Here is a 17481-nt window from a genome sequence, read left to right on the forward strand (position 1 = left end):
GTGGGAGAGGTGGAAAATGACAAACATCCTGGCATTGATGGAAAGCTACTGAGGATGGTAGCTGACTCTATAGCCACTCCTATCTGTCATATCTTTAATCTGAGCCAAGAGGAAGGTTTTTGTCCTCAGGCCTGGAGGGAATCCAAAGTCATTCCGCTACCCGATAGTGGTAAAGTTTACTGGTTCTAACAGCAGACCTATCAGCTTGCTGCCAGCTCATAGTAAACTCTTGGAAATGTTTGACCAAATACAATGCTATTTCTCTGTAAACAAATTAACAGACTTTCAGCAGGTTTATAGAGAAGGGCCCTCAACATGTACTGCATTGACACAAATGACTGATGATTGGTTCAAATAAATTGATAATAAGAAGATTGTGGAAGCTGTACTGTTAGAGTTCAGTGCAGCCTTTTGATATTATTGACCATAACCTGTTGTTGAGAAACCTTGTGTTATGGCTTTTTAACCTCTGACATATCGTGTTTTCTATTTATTGTTTGCTATTTATCTAATAGAACTCAAAGGGTTTTCTTTAATGGAAGCGTCTCTAATGTCAAACATGTAAAGTGTGGTGTACCGCAGGGCAGCTCTCTAGGCCCTCTACTGTTTTCTATTTTTACCAATGACCTGCCACTGGCATTAAACAAAGCATGTGTATCCATGTATGCTGATGATTCAACCATATACGCATCAGCAACCACAGCTAATGAAGTCACTGAAACCCGTAACAAAGAGTTGCAGTCTGTTTTGGAATGGGTGGCCAGTAATAAACTGGTCCTGAATTACTTGGCGTTACCTTAGATTGTAAATTGTCATTGTCAAAACATATACACTACCATTCAAAAGTTTGGGGTCACTAAGAAATGTCCTTGTTTTTGAATGAAAAGCTATTTTTTTGGTCCATTAAAATAACATCAAATTGATCAGATATACAGTGTAGACATTGTTAATGTTGTAAATGACTGTTGTTGCTGGAAATGGTTGATTTTTAATGGAATATCTACATAGTCGTACAGAGACCCATTTATTAGCAACCATCACTCCTGTGTTCCAATGGCACGTTGTGTTAGCTAATCCAAGTTTAAAATGTTAAAAGGCTAATTGATCATTAGAAAACCCTTTTGCAATTATGTTAGCACAGCTGAAAACTGTTCTGATTAAAGAAGCAATAAAACTGACCTTCTTTAGACTAGTTGAGTATCTGGAGCATCAGCATTTGTGGGTTCGATTACAGGCTCAAACTGGCAAGAAACAAAGACCTTTCTTCTGAAACTCGTCAGTCTATTCTGGTTCTGAGAAATGATGGCTATTCCATGCAAGAAATTGTCAAGAAACTGAAGATCTCGTACAACTCTGTGTACTACTCCCTTCACAGAACAGCACAAACTGTCTCTAACCAGAATAGAAAGAGGAGTGGGAGGCCCCGATGCACAACTGAGCAAGAGGACAAGTACATTAGAGTGTCTAGTTTGAGAAACAGACGCCTCACAAGTCCTCAACTGGCAGCTTCATTAAATAGTACCCGCATAACACCAGTCTCAACGTCAACAGTGGAGAGGCGACTCCGGGATGCTGACCTTCTAGGCACAGTTCCTCTGTCCAGTCTCAACGTCAACAGTGAAGAGGCGACTCTGGGATGCTGGCCTTCTAGGCAGAGTTCCTCTGTCCAGTCTCAACGTCAACAGTGAAGAGGCGACTCTGGGATGCTGGCCTTCTAGGCAGAGTTCCTCTGTCCAGTCTCAACGTCAACAGTGAAGAGGCGACTCTGGGATGCTGGCCTTCTAGGCACAGTTCCTCTGTTCAGTCTCAACGTCAACAGTGAAGAGGCGACTCTGAGATGCTGGCCTTCTAGGCAGAGTTCCTCTGTCCAGTCTCATCGTCAACAGTGAAGAGGCGACTCTGGGATGCTGGCCTTCTAGGCAGAGTTCCTCTGTCCAGTCTCAACGTCAACAGTGAAGAGGCGACTCTGGGATGCTGGCCTTCTAGGCAGAGTTGCAATGAAAAAGCCATATCTCAGACTGGCCAATGAAAAAGCCATATCTCAGACTGGCCAATGAAAAAGCCATATCTGACTGGCCAATAAAAAATATTAAGACGTACAAAAGAACACAGACACTGGACAGAGGAAGAATGTACAGAAGTGTTATGGATAGACTAATCTAAGTTTGAGGGGTTTGGATCACAAAGAAGAACATTCGTGAGACGCAGAAAAAATGAAAAGATGCTGGAGGAGTGCTTGACGCCATCTGTCAAGCATGGTGGAGGCAATGTGATGGTCTGGGGGAGGCAATGTGATGGTCTGGGGGAGGCAATGTGATGGTCTGGGGGAGGCAATGTGATGGTCTGGGGGAGGCAATGTGATGGTCTGGGGGAGGCAATGTGATGGTCTGGGGGAGGCAATGTGATGGTCTGGGGGAGGCAATGTGTTGGTCTGGGGGAGGCAATGTGATGGTCTGGGGGAGGCAATGTGATGGTCTGGGGGTGCTTCGGTGGTGGTAAAGTGGGAGATTTCTACAGGGTTAAAGGGATCTCGAAGAAGGCTGTCACTCCATTTTGCAACGCCATGTCATACCCTGTGGACGACGCTGAATTGGAGCCAATTTCCTCCAACAACAGGACAATGACCCAAAGCACAGCTCCAAACTATGCAAGAACTATTTAGGGAAGAAGTAGTCAGCTGGTATTCTGTCTATAATGGAGTGGCCAACACAGTCACCGGATCTCAACCCAATAGAGCTGTTGTGGGAGCAGCTTGACCATATGGTCACACTGGTGTGTGTGTTTTAAAGCCCTTTACCAGGCTATAATATAAGATGTTATGACTAACAAAGTGTGTGTGTGTGTGTGTGTGTGTGTGTGTGTGTGTGTGTGTGTGTGTGTGTGTGTGTGTGTGTGTGTGTGTGTGTGTGTGTGTGTGTGTGTGTGTGTGTGTGTGTGTGTAGCCTACAACAACTCCCTGCAGGTCCAGAACAACGATGAGTGCCCCCCTGATAATTACTTCATCCAGGAAGACAGTGGAGAGGTGAGGAACATCTAACCTCTGACCCCTAACCTCATACCTGAACCAAGTTCCTTAGGTTAAACTATACATGGCAACAGCTGCTCTTTGTGTAGTCTTTGTTTGAATCTTCCTGTCCAGCGACAACATTTAACAGCTACCTAGGGACAGCGCTCGATACAAACTGTATCGCAGAAGATCTGCGTTATAGTGTGATTGAAATTGAAATTCCTGAGTTCGTGTAGACTGCGTTCACAGTAAACACAGCATATTGGTTAGGGTTAACCTACCCCATTCACATTAAACACAGCATATTGGTTAGGGTTAACCTACCCCATTCACAGTAAACACAGCATATTGGTTAGGGTTAACCTACCCCATTCACAGTAAACACAGTATATTGGTTAGGGTTAACCTACCCCATTCACAGTAAACACAGCATATTGGTTAGGGTTAGGGTTAACCTACCCCATTCACAGTAAACACAGCATATTGGTTAGGGTTAGCCTACCCCATTCACAGTAAACACAGCATATTGGTTATGGTTAACCTACCCCATTCACAGTAAACACACCATATTGGTTAGGCTAGTAACCAGCAGGTTGACTACCTGCTGGTTACTAGTCCAACACTCTAACCACTAGACTACCTGCTGGCTACTGGCCCAATGCTCTAACCACTAGACTACCTGCTGGTTACTGGCCCAGTGCTCTAACCAGTAGACGACCTGCTCGTTACAGGCCCAACGCTCTAAACGTTAGGCTACCTGCTGGTTACTGGCCCAACGCTCTAACCACTAGGCTACCTGCTGGTTACTGGCCCAACGCTCTAACCACTAGGCTACCTGCTGGTTACTGGCCCAACGCTCTAACCACTAGACTACCTGCTGGCTACTGGCCCAACGCTCTAACCACTAGACTACCTGCTGGTTACTGGCCCAGTGCTCTAACCAGTAGACGACCTGCTCGTTACAGGCCCAACACTCTAACCATTAGGCTACCTGCTGGTTACTGGCCCAACGCTCTACCCACTAGGCTACCTGCTGGTTACTGGCCCAACGCTCTAACCACTAGACTACCTGCTGGTAACTGGCCCAACGCTCTAACCACTTGACTACCTGCTGGTTACTAGTCCAACACTCTAACCACTAGACTACCTGCTGGCTACTGGCCCAACGCTCTAACCACTAGACTACCTGCTGGTTACTGGCCAAACACTCTAACCACTAGGCTACCTGCTGGTTACTGGCCCAACGCTCTAACCACTAGACTACCTGCTGGTAACTGGCCCAACACTCTAACCACTTGACTACCTGCTGGTTACTAGTCCAACACTCTAACCACTAGACTACCTGCTGGCTACTGGCCCAACGCTCTAACCACTAGACTACCTGCTGGTTACTGGCCAAACACTCTAACCACTAGGCTACCTGCTGGTTACTGGCCCAACGCTCTAACCACTAGGCTACTTGCTGGTTACTGGCCCAATGCTCTAACCACTAGACTACCTGCTGGTTACGAGTCCAACGCTCTAACCAGTAGACTACCTGCTGGTTACTGGCCCAACGCTCTAACCACTAGACTACCTGCTGGTTACTGGCCCAATGCTCTAACCACTAGACTACCTGCTGGTTACGAGTCCAACGCTCTAACCAGTAGACTACCTGCTGGTTACTGGCCCAACGCTCTAACCACTAGACTACCTGCTGGTAACTGGCCCAACACTCTAACCACTTGACTACCTGCTGGTTACTAGTCCAACACTCTAACCACTAGACTACCTGCTGGCTACTGGCCCAACGCTCTAACCACTAGACTACCTGCTGGTTACTGGCCAAACACTCTAACCACTAGGCTACCTGCTGGTTACTGGCCCAACGCTCTAACCACTAGGCTACTTGCTGGTTACTGGCCCAATGCTCTAACCACTAGACTACCTGCTGGTTACGAGTCCAACGCTCTAACCAGTAGACTACCTGCTGGTTACTGGCCCAACGCTCTAACCACTAGACTACCTGCTGGTTACTGGCCCAATGCTCTAACCACTAGACTACCTGCTAACCACCCTGGTCTAACGAGTCCAACGCTCTAACCAGTAGACTACCTGCTGGTTACTGGCCCAACGCTCTAACCACTAGACTACCTGCTGGTTACTGGCCCAACGCTCTAACCACTAGACTACCTGCTGGTTACGAGTCCAACGCTCTAACCACTAGACTACCTGCTGGTTACGAGTCCAACGCTCTAACTCCAACCACCCTAACCACTCTAACTGTGACCACTCTAACCATAACCACTCTAACCACCCTAATGACTCTTACCACTCTAACCCTAATCACTCTAACCCTAATCACACTAACCACTCTAACTCTAACTACTCTAACCACTCTAACTCTAACCACCCTAACCACTCTAACTCTAACCACCCTAACCACTCTAACCAGTCTAACTCTAACCACCCTAACCACACTAACTCTAACCACCCTAACCACTCTAACTCTAACCACTCTAACCACTCTAACCACACTAACCACACTAACTCTAACCACTCTAATCACCCTAACCACTCTAACCACACTAACTCTAACCACCCTAAATCTAACCACCCTAAATCTAACCACCCTAACCACTCTAACTCTAACCACTCTAACCAGTCTAACCACTCTAACTCTAACCACTCTAACCAGTCTAACCACTCTAACTCTAACCACCCTAACCACTCAAACGCTAACCACCCTAACCACACTAACTCTAACCAGTCTAACCACTCTAACCACTCTAACTCTAACCACCCTAACCACCCTAACTCTAACCACTCTAACTCTAACCACTCTAACCACCCTAACTCTAACCACTCTAACTCTAACCAGTCTAACCACTCTAACTCTAACCACCCTAACCACTCTAACTCTAACCACCCTAACCACTCTAACTCTAACCACCTTAACCACTCAAACGCTAACCACCCTAACCACACTAACTCTAACCACCCTAACCACACTAACTCTAACCAGTCTAACCACTCTAACCACTCTAACCACTCTAACTCTAACCAACCTAACCACACTAACTCTAACCACCCTAACCACTCTAACTCTAACCACTCTAACGCTAACCACTCGAACTCTAACCACTCGAACTCTAACCACTCTAACTCTAACCACTCTAACTCTAACCACTCTAACTCTAACCACCCTAACTCTAACCACCCTAACTCTAACCACTCTAACTCTAACCACCCTAACCACTCTAACTCTAACCACCCTAACCACTCTAACTCTAACCACCCTAACCACTCTATCTCTAACCACCCTCACTCTAACCACTCTAATCACCCTCACTCTAACCACCCTCAATCTAACTACCCTCACCCTAACCACTAATCACCCTAACCACTCTAATCACCCTCACTCTAACCACCCTCAATCTAACCACTCTAACCACCCTAGCCACTCTAATCACCCTCACTCTAACCACCCTCAATCTAACCACTCTAACTCTAACCACCCTAACCACTCTAACTCTAACCACCCTAACCACTCTAACACTAACCACACTAACCACCCTAACTCTAACCACCCTAACCACTCTAACTCTAACCACCCTAACCACCCTAACTCTAACCACCCTAACCCCCCTAACCACTCTAACTCTAACCACCCTAACTCTAACCACCCTAACCACTCTAACTCTAACCACCCTAACCACTCTAACTCTAACCACCCTAACCACCCTCACCCTAACCACTCTAACCACCCTAACCACCCTAACTCTAAGCACTCTAACTACCCTAACCACTCTAACCCTAACCACCCTCACCCTAACCACTCTAACTCTAACCACTCTAACCACCCTAACTCTAACCACCCTAACTCTAACCACCCACACCCTAACCACTCTAACTCTAACCACCCTAACCACTCTAACTCTAACCACTCTAACCACCCTAACTCTAACCACCCTAACTCTAACCACCCTAACCACCCTACTCTAACCACCCTAACCACCCTAACTCAAACCACCCTAACTCTAACCACCCTAACTCTAACCACAATAACCACCCTAACTCTAACCACCCTAACCACACTAACCACCCTAACTCTAACCACCCTAACTCTAACCACCCTAACTCTAACCACCCTAACCCTAACCACCCTAACTCTAACCACCCTAACCACCCTAACTCTAACCACCCTAACCCTAACCACCCTAACTCTAACCACTCTAACCACCCTAACCACCCTAACTCTAACCACCCTAACTCTAACCACCCTAACCACCCTAACTCTAACCACCCTAACTCTAACCACTCTAACTACCCTAACCACCCTAACCACTTTAACCACTCTAACTCTAACTACCCTAATGCTAACCACCCTAACTCTAACCACCCTAACTCTAACCACCCTAACCACTCTAACCACCCTAACTCTAACCACCCTAACCACTCTAACCACTCTAACCACCCTAACTCTAACCACCCTAACTCTAACCACTCTAACCACCCTCACCACTCTAACCACCCTAACTCTAACCACTCTAACAACCCTAACCACTCTAACTCTAACCACTCTAACCACCCTCACCACCCTAACTCTAACCACCCTAACCACCCTAACTCTAACCACCCTCACCCTAACCACTCTAACTCTAACCACTCTAACCACCCTAACCACCCTAACTCTAACCACTCTAACCACCCTAACTCTAACCACTCTAACCACCCTAACCACCCTAACCACTCTAACCACTCTAACCACCCTAACCTAACCACCCTAACTCTAACCACTCTAACTAACCTCACCCTAACCACTCTAACCACCCTAACTCTAACCACCATAACCACTCTAACCACCCTAACTCTAACCACCCTAACAACCCTAACTCTAACCACCCTAACTCTAACCACTCTAACCACCCTAACCACTCTAACCACCCTAACCACCCTAACTCTAACCACTCTAACCACCCTAACCACTCTAACCACCCTAACCACCCTAACTCTAACCCCCCTAACCACTCTAACCACCCTAACCACACGAACTCTAACCCCCCTAACCACCCTAACTCTAACCCCCCTAACCACTCTAACCACCCTAACCCCCCTAACCACTCTAACCCCCCTAACCACTCTAACCACCCTAACCACACTAACTCTAACCACTCTAACCACTCTAACCACCCTAACTCTAACCACTCTAACCACCCTAACTCTAACCACTCTAACCACCCTAACTCTAACCACTCTAACCACCCTAACTCTAACCACTCTAACCACCCTAACTCTAACCACTCTAACCACCCTAACTCTAACCCCCCTAACCACTCTAACCACCCTAACCACTCTAACCACTCTAACCACCCTAACTCTAACCACTCTAACCACTCTAACCACCCTAACCACCCTAACTCTAACCACCCTAACCACTCTAACCACTCTAACCACACTAACTCTAACCACTCTAACCACCCTAACTCTAACCACTCTAACCACACCTAACCACACTAACTCTAACCACCAGAACCACACTAAGTCTAACCACTCTAACCACCCTAACCACACTAACTCTAACCACCCTAACCACTCTAACTCTAACCACTCTAACCACCCTAACTCTAACCACCCTAACCACTCTAACTCTAACCACTCTAACCACCCTAACCACTCTAACCACTCTAACCACCCTCACCACCCTAACTCTAACCACCCTAACCACCCTAACTCTAACCCCCCTAACCACTCTAACCACCCTAACCACACTAACTCTAACCCCCCTAACCACTCTAACCACCCTAACCCCCCTAACTCTAACCCCCTAACCACTCTAACAACTCTAACCACTCTAACCACTCTAACCCTAACCACTCTAACCACCCTAACTCTAACCACTCTAACCACCCTAACTCTAACCACTCTAAACACCCTAACTCTAACCACTCTAACCACTCTAACCACCCTAACTCTAACCCCCCTAACCACTCTAACCACCCTAACCACTCTAACCACTCTAACCACCCTAACTCTAACCACTCTAACCACCCTAACTCTAACCACCCTAACCACTCTAACCACTCTAACCTAACACTAACTCTAACCACTCTAACCACCCTAACTCTAACCACTCTAACCACACCTAACCACCTAACTCTAACCACTCTAACCACCCTAACCACACTAACTCTAACCACTCTAACCACCCTAACCACACTAACTCTAACCACTCTAACCACCCTAACCACACTAACTCTAACCACCCTAACCACACTAACTCTAACCACCCTAACCACTCTAACTCTAACCACTCTAACCACCCTAACCACTCTAACTCTAACCACTCTAACCACCCTAACTCTAACCACCCTAACCACCCTTACACTACCCACTCTAACCACTGTCACTAACCACTCTAAACCACCCTAACCACCCTAACCACTCTAACCACCCTAACTCTAACCACCCTAACCACTCTAACCACTCTAACCACCCTAACCACACTAACTCTAACCACTCTAACCACCCTAACTCTAACCACTCTAACCACACCTAACCACACTAACTCTAACCACTCTAACCACCAGAACCACACTAACTCTAACCACTCTAACCACCCTAACCACCCTAACTCTAACCCCTCTAACTCTAACCACCCTAACCACTCTAACCAACTCTAAACCTAACTCTAACCTAACTCTAAACCCTAAACCACTCTAACCACCTAACCACTCTAACCACCTAACTCTAACCACCCTAACTCTAACCACTCTAACCACCCTAACTCTAACCACTCTAACCACTCTAACCACCCTAACTCTAACCCCCTAACCACTCTAACCACCTCTAACCACTCTAACCACTCTAACCACCTAACTCTAACCTAACCACTCTAACCACCCTAACCACTCTAACCACCTAACCACCCTAACCACTCTAACCTAACTCTAACCACCCTAACCTAACCACTAACTCTAACCACTCTAACCACCCTAACTCTAACCACTCTAACCACACCTAACCACACTAACTCTAACCACTCTAACCACCAGAACCACACTAACTCTAACCACTCTAACCACCCTAACCACACTAACTCTAACCACCCTAACCACACTAACTCTAACCACCCTAACCACTCTAACTCTAACCACTCTAACCACCCTAACCACCCTAACTCTAACCACCCTAACCACCCTAACTCTAACCACCCTAACTCTAACCACTCTAACTCTAACCACCCTCACCCTAACCACTCTAACCACCTTAACTCTAACCACCCTAACCACTCTAACCACCCTAACCACTCTAACCACCCTAACTCTAACCACCCTAACTCTAACCACCCTAACCACTCTAACTCTAACCACCCTAACCACTCTAACTCTAACCACTCTAACCCCCCTAACCACTCTAACTCTAACCACCCTAACCACTCTAACTCTAACCACTCTAACCCCTCTAACCACTCTAACTCTAACCACTCTAACCACTCTAACCACCCTAACTCTAACCACTCTAACCACCCTAACTCTAACCACCCTAACTCTAACCACTCTAACCACTCTAACCACCCTAACCACTCTAACCACTCTAACTACCCTAACCACTCTAACTACCCTAACCACCCTAACACTAACCACTCTAACCACTTTAACCACCCTAACCACTCTAACCACCCTAACTCTAACCACTCTAACACTAACCACACTAACCACTCTAACCACTCTAACCACCCTAACCACCCTAACTCTAAACCCCCTAACCACTCTAACCACCCTAACCACTCTAACCACACTAACCACTCTAACCACCCTAACTCTAACCCCCTAACCACTCTAACCACCCTAACTCTAACCCTAACCACCCTAACTCTAACCCCCCTAACCACTCTAACCACCCTAACTCTAACCACTCTAACCACTCTAACCACCCTAACTCTAACCACCCTAACCACTCTAACCACCCTAACTCTAACCACTCTAACCACCCTAACTCTAACCACTCTAACCACCCTAACCACCCTAACCACTCTAACCACCCTAACCACCCTAACTCTAACCACTCTAACCACCCTAACCACACTAACTCTAACCACTCTAACCACTCTAACCACCCTAACCACTCTAACCACCCTAACTCTAACCACTAACCACCCTAACCACCCTAACTCTAACCCACCTAACCACCCTAACCACCTAACCTAACCTAACCACCACACTAACTCTAACCCCCCTAACCACTCTAACCACTCTAACCACTCTAACCACCCTAACTCTAACCACCCTAACTCTAACCACTCTAACCACCCTAACTCTAACCACTCTAACCACTCTAACCACCCTAACTCTAACCCCCTAACCACTCTAACCACCCTAACTCTAACCACCCTAACCACACTAACTCTAACCACCCTAACCACTCTAACTCTAACCACCCTAACCACTCTAACCACTCTAAACCTAACCACCCTAACCACTCTAACTCTAACCACCCTAACCACTCTAACTCTAACCACTCTAACCACCCTAACCACTCTAACTCTAACCACTCTAACCACCCTCACCACCCTAACTCTAACCACCCTAACCACCCTTACACTACCCACTCTAACCACTCTCACTAACCACTCTAACCACCCTCACCCTAACCACTCTAACTCTAACCACCCTAACCACCCTAACTCTAACCACTCTAACTCTAACCACCCTCACCCTAACCACTCTAACCACCCTAACTCTAACCAACCTAACCACTCTAACCACCCTAACTCTAACCACCCTAACAACCCTAACTCTAACCACCCTAACTCTAACCACTCTAACCACCCTAACCACTCTAACTCTAACCACCCTAACCACTCTAACTCTAACCACTCTAACCCCCCTAACCACTCTAACCACCCTAACCACCCTAACCACTCTAACTCTAACCACCCTAACCACTCTAACTCTAACCACTCTAACCCCCCTAACCACTCTAACCACCCTAACTCTAACCACTCTAACCACCCTAACCACTCTAACCACTCTAACCACCCTAAACTCTAAACCTAACTAACCACTCTAACCACTCTAACCCCACTAACCACTCTAACCACCCTAACTCTAACCACTCTAACCACTCTAACCACCCTAACTCTAACCCCCCTAACCACTCTAACCACCCTAACTCTAACCACTCTAACCACTCTAACCACCCTAACTCTAACCACCCTAACTCTAACCACCCTAACCACTCTAACTCTAACCACGCTAACCACCCTAACTCTAACCACTAACCACTCTAACCACTCTAACCACTCTAACCACCCTAACTCTAACCCCCCTAACCACTCTAACCACCCTAACCACTCTAACCACCCTAACTCTAACCACTCTAACCACACTAACTCTAACCACTCTAACCACTCGAACCACTCTAACCACTCTAACCACCCTAACCACCCTAACTCTAACCACTCTAACCACCCTAACCACTCTAACCACTCTAACCACCCTAACCACCCTAACTCTAACCCCCCTAACCACTCTAACCCTAACCCCCTAACTCTAACCACTCTAACCACCATAACCACCCTAACTCTAACCACCCTAACTCTAACCACTCTAACCACCCTAACTCTAACCACTCTAACCACCCTAACTCTAACCACTCTAACCACTCTAACCACCCTAACTCTAACCCCCCTAACCACTCTAACCACCCTAACCACTCTAACCACTCTAACCACCCTAACTCTAACCACTCTAACCACTCTAACCACCCTAACCACCCTAACCACTCTAACCACTCTAACCACCCTAACCACACTAACTCTAACCACTCTAACCACCCTAACTCTAACCACTCTAACCACACCTAACCACACTAACTCTAACCACTCTAACCACTCTAACCACCATAACCACACTAACTCTAACCACTCTAACCACCCTAACTCTAACCACCCTAACCACACTAACTCTAACCACCCTAACCACTCTAACTCTAACCACTCTAATCACCCTAACCACTCTAACTCTAACCACCCTAACCACTCTAACTCTAACCACTCTAACCACCCTAACCACTCTAACCACCCTAACCACTCTAACTCTAACCACCCTAACCACCCTAACTCTAACCACCCTAACCACCCTAACTCTAACCACCCTAACTCTAACCACTCTAACTCTAACCACCCTCACCCTAACCACTCTAACCACCCTAACTCTAACCACCCTAACCACTCTAACCAGCCTAACTCTAACCACCCTAACAACCCTAACTCTAACCACCCTAACTCTAACCACCCTAACCACTCTAACTCTAACCACCCTAACCACTCTAACTCTAACCACTCTAACCCCCCTAACCACTCTAACTCTAACCACCCTAACCACTCTAACTCTAACCACTCTAACCCCCCTAACCACTCTAACCACCCTAACTCTAACCACTCTAACCACTCTAACCACCCTAACTCTAACCACTCTAACCACTCTAACCACTCTAACCACTCTAACCACCCTAACCACTCTAACCACTCTAACTACCCTAACCACCCTAACACTAACCACTCTAACCACTTTAACCACTCTAACCACCCTAACTCTAACCACTAACTCTAACCAAACTAACCACTAACCACACTAACCACTCTAACCACTCTAACCACTCTAACCACCCTAACCACCCTAACTCTAAACCCCCTAACCACTCTAACCACCCTAACCACTCTAACCACACTAACCACTCTAACCACTCTAACCACCCTAACTCTAACCCCCCTAACCACTCTAACCACCCTAACTCTAACCCCCCTAACCACTCTAACCACCCTAACCACTCTAACCACTCTAACCACCCTAACCACTCTAACCACCCTAACTCTAACCACTCTAACCACTCTAACCACCCTAAACTCTAACCTAACTCTAACCACCCTAACCACTCTAACTCTAACCACCCTAACCACCCTAACTCTAAACCTAACCTCTAACTCTACTCTAACCCTAACTCTAACCACCCCCTAACCCTAACCCCTAACCACTCTAACCCACTAACCACCTAACCACTCTAACCACCCTAACTCTAACCTAACTCTAACCACCCTAACCTAACACTAACTCTAACCACTCTAACCACACCTAACCACTCTAACCACTCTAACCACTCTAACCACCCTAACTCTAACCACTCTAACCACCCTAACTCTAACCACCCTAACTCTAACCACCCTAACTCTAACCACTCTAACTCTAACCACCCTAACTCTAACCACCCTAACTCTAACCACCCTAACCACTCTAACCACCCTAACTCTAACCACTCTAACCACTCTAACCACCCTAACTAACCAACCTAACTCTAAACTAACTCTAACCACCCTAACCACTCTAACCACCCTAACCACTCTAACCACTAACCTAACTCTAACCACCCTAAACTCTAACCTAACCTCTAACTCTAACCACTCTAACCACTCTAACCACCCTAACCACCCTAACTCTAACCACCCTAACTCTAACCACCCTAACCACTCTAACCACCCTAACTCTAACCACTCTAACCACTCTAACCACCCTAACCACTAACTCTAACCACTCTAACCAACCCCTAACTCTAACCACCTAACTCTAACCACCTAACCACACTAACTCTAACCCCCCTAACTCTAACCACTCTAACCACCCTAACTCTAACCACCCTAACTCTAACCACTCTAACCACTCTAACCACCCTAACCACACTAACTCTAACCACCCTAACCACACTAACTCTAACCACCCTAACTCTAACCACTCTAACCACCCTAACCACACTAACTCTAACCACACTAACTCTAACCACTCTAACCACCCTAACTCTAACCTAACTCTAACCACCCCTAACCTAACCACTCTAACTCTAACTAACCACACTAACTCTAACCACCCTAACCACACTAACTCTAACCACCCTAACTCTAACCACTCTAACCACCCTAACTCTAACCACCCTAACTCTAACCCTAACTCTAACCACCCTAACCACACTAACTCTAACCACCCTAACCACACTAACTCTAACCACTCTAACCACCCTAACTCTAACCACCTAACTCTAACCACCCTAACCACACTAACTCTAACCACCCTAACCACACTAACTCTAACCACTCTAACCACCCTAACTCTAACCACCTAACTCTAACCACCCTAACCACACTAACTCTAACCACCCTAACTCTAACCACCCTAACCACACTAACTCTAACCACCCTAACTCTAACCACTCTAACCACCTAACTCTAACCACCCTAACTCTAACCACCCTAACTCTAACCACCCTAACCACACTAACTCTAACCACCCTAACTCTAACCACCCTAACTCTAACCACCCTAACCACACTAACTCTAACCACTCTAACCACCTAACTCTAACCACTCTAACCACTCTAACCACCCTATGATGTTGAATCTTAGGTGAGGAACAACCCGAAGCGGTCGTGTCAGTTTAACCGTTCCACTCTAGAGGAGTGTTCTGGGATCACAGACCGGACCTACGGCTACCAGAAAGGACAACCCTGTGTTCTCATCAAACTGAACCGGGTAAACACACACACACACACACCATCACACACACACACACACACACACACACACACACACACACACACACACACACCACACACACACACACACACACACACACACACACACACACCATCACACACACACACACCATCACACACACACACACCATCACACACACACACACACACACACCATCACACACACACACACACCATCACACACACACACACACACCATCACACACACACACACACACACACACACACACACACACACACACACACACACACACACACACACACACACACACACACACACACACACACACACAGTCACCTGCTAACCCCCCTGGTAAACCTTGACCTCCAACCTCTGTCCTCAGGTGATCGGGATGCTTCCAGGGAAGGACGGCCAATCTCCCTATGTCACCTGTGGAGCCAAGGTCAGGCTGGCTATGTCACCCTACTGTCACTGCTATGTCACCCTTATGTATTGTCGGAACTCTGCATGTCTCTTCATCATGTGTTTCACTCATCTTTACCTTTTAATGTCATCATTCTGTCTCTCTCTCTCTGTGTGTGTTTTTGTCTTTCATCCCTCCATTATCAGAGATATAAAGTGGGGCAAGATGAATGGGTAAGACTGACCTGGAGAATGATAGAGAAACTTCAGAAAGTATTTACAGGCCTTTGCAAATTTATTAAAAGTAAAAAACAGAAAGTAAGTATTCAGACCCTTTGCGATGAGACTCGAAACTGAGCTCAGGTGCATCCTGTTTCCATTGATCATCCTTGAGATGTTTCTACAACTTGATTGGACTCCACCTGTGGTAAATTAAATTGATTGGACATGATTTGGAAAGGCACACCCCTATCTATATAAGGTCCAACTGTTGACAGTGCATGTCAGAGCAGAAACCAAGCCATGAGGTCGAAGGAATTGTCCGTAGAGGTCCGAGACAGGATTGTGTCGAGGCACAGATCTGGAGACGGGTTCAATTTACCACCTTCACAAGTGCCGTCTCAGTGCTATGATGGGGTCTAAAACCAGACTGAAGCATTTCCTATACATTGTTTGTCTTCAGGAAGGCAGTGAGTTGCTGCACAACAGAGTCAAGGTTTGGCTTTTTCAAGAGAGGCTTTATTACTGCCACTTTTAGTGAGTTTGGTACACATCCGGTGGATAGAGAGCTGTTTATTATGTTCAACATAGGAGGGCCAAGCACAGTAAGCAGCTCTTTCAGTAGTTTAGTTGGAATAGGGTCCAGTATGCAGCTTGAAGGTTTAGAGGCCATGATTAATTTCATCATTGTGTCAAGAGATATAGTACTAAAACACTTGAGCGTCTCTCTTGATCCTCGGTCCTGGCAGAGTTGTGCAGACTCAGGACAACTGAGCTGTGGAGGAATACGCAGATTTAAAGAGGAGTCCGTAATTTGCTTTCTAATAATCATGATCTTTTCCTCAAAGAAGTTCATGAATTTATTATTATCATGAATATATCACTGCTGAAGTGAAAGCCATCCTGCTTTTTATCAAATCAAGTCAAATTGTATTTGTCACATACACATGGTTAGCAGATGTTAATGCGAGTGTAGCGAAATGCTTGTGCTTCTAGTTCCGACAATGTAGTAATAACCAACAAGTAATCTAGCTAACAATTCAAAACTACTACCTTATAGAGACAAGTGTAAGGGGATAAAGAATATGTACATAAAGATGTATGAATGAGTGATGGTACAGAGCAGCATAGGCAAGATACAGTAGATGGTATCGAGTACAGTATATACATATGAGATGAGTATGTAAACAAAGTGGCATAGTTAAAGTGGCTAGTGATACATGTATTACATAAGGATGCAGTCGATGATGTAGAGTACAGTATATACATATGAGATGAATAATGTTGGGTATGTAAACATTATATTAGG

At 46.3% G+C, this 17481-nt stretch overlaps 1 protein-coding gene across 2 annotated transcripts in view; it reads left to right on the top strand.

Moving 5' to 3' along the window:
- atp1b2a (ATPase Na+/K+ transporting subunit beta 2a) overlaps positions 1-17481 on the top strand; it is a 92075-nt gene that overhangs the window by 69609 nt on the left and 4985 nt on the right. Inside the window, exons 4-7 of one of the 2 annotated variants that reach the window (XM_046319915.1) lie at positions 2943-3022; positions 15441-15566; positions 15934-15993; positions 16161-16187. In XM_046319915.1, coding sequence (XP_046175871.1) covers positions 2943-3022; positions 15441-15566; positions 15934-15993; positions 16161-16187 — 293 coding nt within the window. The remainder of the gene's footprint in view (positions 1-2942; positions 3023-15440; positions 15567-15933; positions 15994-16160; positions 16188-17481) is intronic. The other variant, XM_046319916.1, reaches the window with a different exon arrangement.

The sequence above is a fragment of the Oncorhynchus gorbuscha genome, linkage group LG21 (genome assembly GCF_021184085.1).
Source record: "Oncorhynchus gorbuscha isolate QuinsamMale2020 ecotype Even-year linkage group LG21, OgorEven_v1.0, whole genome shotgun sequence".
Classification (NCBI taxonomy): Eukaryota; Metazoa; Chordata; class Actinopteri; order Salmoniformes; family Salmonidae; genus Oncorhynchus; species Oncorhynchus gorbuscha.